The sequence below is a fragment of a genome, unplaced genomic scaffold, assembly GCF_019419815.1.
Source record: "Pyrus x bretschneideri cultivar Hongxiangsu unplaced genomic scaffold, Pyrus_bretschneideri_v1 Contig66, whole genome shotgun sequence".
Taxonomy (NCBI): domain Eukaryota; kingdom Viridiplantae; phylum Streptophyta; class Magnoliopsida; order Rosales; family Rosaceae; genus Pyrus; species Pyrus x bretschneideri.
Genome location: NW_025999805.1, coordinates 110,814 through 118,939, shown reverse-complemented (window position 1 = coordinate 118,939; position 8,126 = coordinate 110,814). Strand labels below are relative to the sequence as shown.

At 36.2% G+C, this 8,126-nt stretch overlaps 1 protein-coding gene across 2 annotated transcripts; it reads right to left on the bottom strand.

Moving 5' to 3' along the window:
• Window positions 1–371: 371 nt before the first annotated feature.
• LOC103965448 (30S ribosomal protein S10, chloroplastic) lies at window positions 372–3,394 on the bottom strand. Of its 2 annotated transcripts, none has more exons than XM_009378515.2 (4): window positions 3,074–3,394; window positions 2,767–2,826; window positions 1,334–1,692; window positions 372–686 (listed from the first exon to the last, which is right to left on the bottom strand). In XM_009378515.2, the coding sequence occupies exons 1-3, from the start codon at window positions 3,299–3,301 to the stop codon at window positions 1,381–1,383; spliced, it is 600 nt and encodes a 199-aa protein (XP_009376790.2). In that variant the 5' UTR covers window positions 3,302–3,394; the 3' UTR covers window positions 372–686; window positions 1,334–1,380. The 2 variants fall into 2 exon arrangements, with proteins under 2 accessions (XP_009376790.2, XP_009376791.2); XM_009378516.3 differs by having other exon boundaries at window positions 1,360–1,692; window positions 3,074–3,393.
• Between the last annotated feature and the right edge of the window lie 4,732 nt (window positions 3,395–8,126).

Below are 8,126 nucleotides of genomic sequence, written 5' to 3'. Positions count from 1 at the left end.
TTCATAGCAGAATTGTTGAAACAGGATTAAGCTGAGACTGAAATATGGCTTGGACTGGTATATTAACTCCCACTACTATAGAACAAGTAATAGGATTCCAGCGGCATTAACGAAAGTACGACAAGAATTTGGCCCATAAGTTTGGATTCGGATGACCAAACTAGTTCAAAACTGCCAGAATCAGCTGCACAAGCTGTGCTTTCTGGGGGTTTAGATTCTTCACTTCGAAAACGATATTATCCACAAGCCTACACAATTTTTTTCCTTGTCATCTCCAATTGACACATTAACAACAGAATTTCTCAACGGAGCTACCACAAAAGTGAAATGATGCCTAGACATGTAGAATAATCGAAAAGATACACAATGCGGAACTAATATGGTAATGACATTGCATGTTTAGGAAGTTGATACAATTCTAACATGACTACCTCAAAGAGAAAAGTAATATGCAACTACAACGATATAAAATAATGTCAAAAGAGGAACTCTTTATCTCTATTCTTCAACTTGAGATCCAAGGGCAGAAATTGCTTACAATTGCTTACAACATACACAAAAGAAATGAATTTCTGGAAAGGGTCAAAATGCATTCGATAAACGTAATCCTGCAGTCATTCACCCTCTACAAAATGAACGTGAACCTTTGTATTCTCTTTCACATGTTCTTCGAAGAAATTCAACACCTGACGTGGAAAAGTACGTTTAGTACATTTTAAAGGCCAACAAAAAAAGTTCAAACACAGGAAGATAGCAAAATATACAAGAAAGGTACATATTTGACACCCCCCAACATAAACCATGATAAAAACAATAAGTTTGCTTGCAATGAAAACAGCAGGATGACACGCATCAAGGATATGAATCACAACGAATGTGGTAATCGAAAATTGTAAAAGCAAGCATGAAATGAACATAGTCATCAAAAATCAAATTAACGCAGGAAAATATAAATGAAGCAGGAACCGTTAAATTGTAAGCCATACAAGAACACGAACATCTACCTTAACAGAATGAGCAAGTAAAACAGAGCTACAGCACTAAAAATAGTTACATCAGTTTATTACTCCCAAAGCTTGACCAGAAACAGGTCATGTGAAAACTATTAAAACCCTCCACCATAATTGAAAAAAGTGAAAGGAAGTAGATCCATTCCAGTATAGAATTGATAAAGGTGCTAACTTTCTTTGGATGAACATTGGTTAAAAAAAAAACACAAAGAAAAAGATTTTTATCGACTTACATATATGAACCTGCATTCCAACTTTAATCATTTATGTATAATATTTCTATTCAAACGTGAGGGATGATAATGTACTAGAAGGAAGCAAACCTTCAGAAGCTGATAAATAAAAATACCTAAGCTGCTGCCCTGCTTCTTCACAGTTTGACCTCCACATCAACTCCAGCAGGAAGGTCAAGTTGCATTAAGGAATCTATTGTTTGTGCAGTTGGGTATAGAATATCAATGAGGCGTTGGTGGGTACGAATCTCAAAATGGAACCTTGCATCCTTGTGGACATGGGGAGATTTGAGAACACAGTAGATTCGCTTTTTAGTTGGCAAGGGTACAGGACCCATTGTTTTCGCATTCGTGTTCCTAGCAGCATCCATTATCTGCTTGCAGGAATCTTCTATCAATGGCACAAAGTAAGACCTCAGTTTAATCCTGATTTTCTGCTTGGGTGAGGCCTGAAAACAGAAACACCTTTAGATAATCAGAATACATGTGAAGCTGTTAAAACAATTGTGGGAAACAAATTAATAAATTAGACCTTTCTTCTTTAAGTTTGACAATTTAAAGTATGATTTGACAAATCAAGACTAGCACTGACAGCAGTAATCTAGCTGGTCCTCAGCCACTTAGTTACTTTCTGCCATTCCAAATTGTCCCAGATACATGAGTAATAAATCATTTTAGCCAAATAGCCCCAGGCCACGATGAACCCCGTGTTCATCAAATCAATAGGGAATCAAATATGGGGATCCATTTGCCACTAGCCAACGTTCTTACTATGTTGGAGGCTGTTGAAAGGTTACGAATTGGTAAATGTCCCTCCACAATCTTACTGTTTTATACATTAATTAAACAGCAGAATCTGCATACCCTTTTCATAACTAAAAGAGGTTCAATCCCGGGTCAGGATTAAATAAAAATTGTAAGAAATAGGACAAAGCTCTACCATCTGTGATGGCACAGTTAACAGACTTTGGAAAAGATCATTACAAAAATACAGATCTGAAGCATAAAGCACCAAGTACTCAAAAGTTCAATCAGGAACCTAGGTCATACCAGACAACAAGAAAGTCATAGACCACTCAAACAAAAGATCAAGGTAAAATTAAACAATTGGTTGTTTTGCATTTACATTTGACATACCAGCGCCAACGACAAATCTAGTCCGAGGTTTTGCATTTACGCATGGGTAGATACCCCCCAATAACTTAATAAAAAGATTTGACACTAAGCTTCTAAGTGTCTAACTTGACATCAATATACCATATCTTCATTCTGCATCACTTCATCCAATTGGACTAGATTTAATATTACACCAAAACTCCACTAATGGAAGAATATATTCACACCTCAGTGAACTTGCAAACCCTTAATAGATCGAAGTAACGAACTTAAGTTAAATTTCCAAAAATTAATCAAAATAAAAATGTTAAGTCAATCTTCCTCAGTTCAAATTATAAAACTATTAAAATTCCACAATTCAGATTTTCCCCCTTCTATGAAACATTAATACGTCAGTAATAATATACCTTATCTCCATCTCCACCAATACTGAGTGATGAAGTACTCGGGGTCTCAGAACTTCCAACCTTAAACACACGCAGATAACAAACATTTAAGAAATGGGAAAAAAATTGCAGAAATATAACTGCATAAAAATTAAGCAAATTAAAACAAAAACCCACTACTACAATATCAACATTTTAAAACAGAAATAAAAAATTAGGGAAAATTATTCTCCTTTTCCCACATTTTCTCAGCAGTCAAAACACAGCATTGGCAAATTGTAAATTAAAAGAAAAATGAAACAAAAACAAATGGGCAAGAAAAATAAACCTCGAGGGTTTCTGGAGGTGGGATTAGGGTTTCCTGGGACTCCAAGACTTCAGGAGCGGCAAAAACCCTAGTGGATGACTGTGAGGGTCTTGAAGCTCTGAGCTTTAAGGCATTGTTGGCCGAGGGCAAAGCGAAAGAAGAAAGCTTTGGCTTGGAAGTCGGAAATGCAGAAGAATTGGAGAGAGGAAGTGAAGGAATTAGGATTGAAGACATGGAAGAAACTGCCATTGAAATGGAACTCGGTCTCCCTCTCTCTTTTTCCCTCCGTGTAAAGAAGAAGGGCTCTGCTTTGCTCACTCTGCCAGTAGATTGTAGAATTATCCAAAATATTTTTATTTTTTTGTTTTTGTTTTTATCTTGGTTTGTAGTTTGGGCTGTCTAAAAATTGGAAGTCCAAGCCCACTTGTACTGATTGTAGGATTGGGCCGATTACCCATTTATATCATTGGTGTTTTTGTGAAATTGAATACATAAATATAAGGGGTAAATATAGGAATATTATTTTAGATTCGTTTGTAACTGTTTCCTTTCAGTAAAACCGCTTCTATTAGAAGCAAATTGAAATTGTTTAAAATTGCAAAATACTTCCTCAAAAAAAGCACATGGTTTTTTGAAAAAACACTTGAAGTGCTTTGTAAAAAAAGCACACAACTTTTTTCAAGAAGCATTTCAAAGTAATTTTTTCCACCTATAAGCACTTCTACTTTTTTTCTGACAAAACATGGTTAGAAACACTTCAGGTGATTTAAAAGTGCTTGTTTTTTTAAAAGCACTTCCAAACATCCCATTTTACGCACCAACTTTTTTTATTTAAAAGGAAGTTGCTATTAGCAATGATAAAAGGAGATAATTAAGCTATAGAATGGTCCAACATGACATCAATAATATCTTAGTTAACTTCTACATTAAAACATGGGATTTGACTCCGATGCTACATTATACTGAGTGTAATAGATAATAAATGTATTGTAGAAACAATATCTCCACTACGAGAAAGCCACATATGTGTATACCTTTAGATTCTTATACGTTTTTCTTGTAATAATTTTGTATCACATGTTTCACAATTGTCTAAATCAAGATATCAAAACATTTACAATTGTCTCTTGTGTGCTCTCTTTCTGTTACAGACGTGACAAAGTTGCCAATTGAAATCGATTAAAGCAGTAGAGAGATTTTTTGGATCATCAGCCCACGTGCATGCTTGACAAAGTTACGAAATAACTCATCACTTCTAACAAGTAACCACCATCCTACTCCAATTGACTCAAAACTAGCAACACTCGTCAGTCGTCAGTGAGTGAAATTTTTTTTTTTCATTGTACTCGGAACATGGATTGATATACCACGTGTTATGATACAAGTGGAGAGATACTTGAAAAAAAAAAATTGCCATTCACTTGTATTATGACCTGTGGTATACCTACCCATGTTCGAGAAAGACTGAAATCTCTTGAGTGAATGACTGTGTGAATTAGAGGGACAACGACAATTGTAGAAACTCAAGAACATTGAGAGAATTTGTTGTACTGGACACTCCTCTTCATTTCATTACACACTTTAATTACAATGTATCTTTGTGATGTGAGAATTATACGCACACAAATTAAACCCTCTTTTTATCAATTGTAGTGAAGAATGTAAGTAGGGATCGTTCTGGACCGGGGATTAGGAGGGATTGTTAATCACTTGAAAACTGACTCAAATACGTAAAAACAAGTTTAAAACACTATACTAGACTCAAAGAATGCAAAACTAAACTTAAAAACACCAAAACAAACCAAAAGACTCAAAACAGCACCAAAACACTCAAAACTGCCTTAAAAACACAATCTGGGCAGTTTTGAACACTAGACACAACTTTGGACGAAAATTGGTTTTAACTTGACCTAAGACACTTAAAAACACAAACTAAAGTGATTTCTAACTACTATGACTCAACAAAGTAAAGGGGGATTGGTTTTGGACGAATTTAAAAACAAAACAAACTTTTTGAATTAGAACAGATTGTAAAAACGAATTTGATGGAATTGAATGGATGGGAAGCTAGCTAAGGGGTTCATCTCCACACATGTTATACTTGCACACAAAACGATTTCTAATTGCTTTTCAATAAACCATGAATTCTCAACGCCCCAGATTAACCGTGAATTGCACTAATTAACCCTCAGATTTTCCTAACGTTATTGAATTGGATGATTGCATACGACAACCCAAAACATTCCCCACAAGTCCCCTACATGATTGCATAATAGAGATACAAGCAAGAATCATTAAGTTCTATGAAAACCATAAGCATTGACGAAGCACTTGTTACTATGATTGCATGAAACTTATGCCAAGAATTTACTTAACGCGATTGAGATCATCAACCTTTACTACTTGTGAATATAATTCCATAACAATTAGGTGAAATTTCCTTATATCCTAGCATCCAATTTATGCATGATAATTAAGCGTGCACTCTCAACCAACACATACAAATCAATGTAATTCACATAGATAAGTAAATTGAATTCACAACTTATGAAACGCAATTAGAAGTAATCAAATCATATTGCAAGCATAAACATGTGTTTCGAATCCCCCCCCTAGCCAAGGGGGGGGGGTTTAGTTTCTCATACGCACAAAACAAAGAGAATTGAAATTAAACATTGAAATCAAAGGAAAAGAAACACCTAGAAATTCCAGCGACGCGAACTCGAATTGCATGAACTTCTGAGCTTCCTTCTCCTCCTCCTTGGTGCGGCAAAGGTCTAGGGACAGGTTTAGGGCCTTAGGTGTATGGATGCATGGTTATGGAGGGATGTAGTAGTGTTTAGGGGAAGGGGATGGTGCGGCAAGGCTTAAAACTAAGGAGAAAGGTGTTTGGTGGTTGCGGCAAGGGTGTGGAGAGGGTTGGACGAATTTCTGGAATGAATGAATGTGTATGAGAGGTGGTGGTCTGATCTAGGGGTTAATATGAGTATATATAGGCACTTAAAACCCTAGGGTAATCAGATATGGACTTGAATAACCCAAATCCACCAGGAAATAGGCTTAGAAATTAGAAATAAAAAGTGATAATGCTTCCTAGGTGCGGCAGGTAAGGAGATAAGGTGATAAGGCTTCTAGAATGCCTTGCAAGGCAAGGGAAATCAGCTTTCTAGAAGGGATAGGTGCGGCACTAAAGGATAGGGCAGATTAGGGCTTCTAGAAACCCTCTAATGCAAGGAAACTCACTGCAAGGATGGATAAGGTTTCTAGAACAAGGATAAGGTATCCTAAATGGATAAAGTGCCCTAAATGGATAAGGACTCCTCATTGCACTTGGAAACTTTGCCTATTTGGATTAGGAAACCTTGTCTTGGTCATTCCTTCTTCATCTTGGACTCCTTTTCCTTCTTGGACTTGGAAAACTTCTTTGTTGCTTCACTTGAGACCATTTGGATTTTGACTTTCCTTCATCAAGTAGGAAACCTTATTTGAGTAGGAATCTTCATTCTTCTAGGAATCCATCTTCAACTAGGAATCCCTCGTTGATTAGGAATCCTTCTTCAATTAAGAATCCTTTGTGGACTAGGATTTCATCTTTTAATTAGGCGCTTTCCTACTTCGACTAGGAAACCTTGTTCAAGTAGGAAACACCATCTTCAAATCTTCAATTTCGTCCATCCTCTTGGCTCCAAGCATATGATGTCCATTCCAAGCTCTAATTTGCTCCAAAAGGCTCCAAAATGCATCCTTTTGCATACTTTGCCCTTTAAACCTGAAAACACATAGAACTAGCTTAAAAGACTACTTTACTACGGAAAAACACTATAAATGCACAAGAACACGCTAAACTAAGGTGCGTAAATATGCTCCTATCACTTTGGTGCATATAGCTTTGTACCAATCATTACAATTACAAAAATACCCTTAACCGATCCAACTAATTACAAGGTCAATTTAACAAACTAATTTTTACAGTTACACAATGAAAATAACTAATTTTAGTCTCTTTACACCCCTTAAGCTGAACTTGGTAGCATCAAAAGGTCCAAGAGATAGCTTGGATTGTAGATACAAAAACTTGTGTTTAGAGAAGGACTTGGTATGAATGTCAGCTAACTAATCTACACTGTAGACATATTGGACTTTAATGAGATTGGTAAGAACTAATTCTCTGATGTAATGATAATCTATTTCAACATGCTTAGTCTTGCATGGAAAACAGGATTAGAAGCAAGTGATATGGCAGAAATATGGTCACACTAGACTTTTGGAACTGTAGACAGAGAAAGGCCAATATCTTTAAAAACTTTGCATATCCAAGTATGTTCTATGTACAATGTGAGCTAAAGAACGATACTCCGCCTCTGTGGAAGATCTAGCAACAGTTGGTTGCTTCTTAGCACCAACTAATGTGATTAGAACCTAAAAAGTGCAATATCCACTAGTAGATCTTCTGTCAAAAGTACATCCTGCCCAATCTGCATCAGAATATGTAGCGAGATTAATAACACCTTTCTTGAACCTCAAACCATCTGTAATTGACCCTTTAAGAAACCTTAGGATTCTTTTAGCAGCTTGGAGGTGAAGTTCCGTTAGAGCATGCATGAATTGGCAGACTTGATTGACAACAAATGATAAGTCAGGTCTGGTCCAAGTTAGATATTGTAAGGCTCTAACAATTGATATGTAGTCAGTAGCATTAGAAAAGAGTGGACTAGTGTGATCAAGCTTTTGAGTACTCAATGGAGTTGAACATGGTTTTGCACCTTCCATGTTAGTCTTTTTAAGCAAATTAAGAAGATTCTTGCTTTGATGAAGAAAAATACCTTCTGAAGATCTTAGAACCTTAAAACCCAAGAAATATTACAGAAGGCCTAAGTCTTTGACATGGAAGACTTTACTTGATTTTTGAATGAAATGTTGACAGAGAGGAGGATTAGGTCCTGTTACCAATATGTCATCTACATACACCAAAACAATAACTGCAATAGAGGCTTTGAGAACAAATAGTGAGGCATCAGAGGTAGATTGTGGGAATCCAAAAGATTGCAGAGCTTGAAAAAGCTTGCCAAACCAA

Bases quoted from the DNA above. Each gene is read 5' to 3' on its own strand.
- LOC103965448 (XM_009378515.2), bottom strand. From the start codon at position 3,301: ATGGCAGTTTCTTCCATGTCTTCAATCCTAATTCCTTCACTTCCTCTC. The intron at 2,827-3,073 runs GTTTATTTTTCT...CGTGTGTTTAAG, and splicing joins CACCTCCAGAAACCCTCGAG to GTTGGAAGTTCTGAGACCCC. The intron at 1,693-2,766 runs GTATATTATTAC...TTCTGTTTTCAG, and splicing joins TTGGTGGAGATGGAGATAAG to GCCTCACCCAAGCAGAAAAT.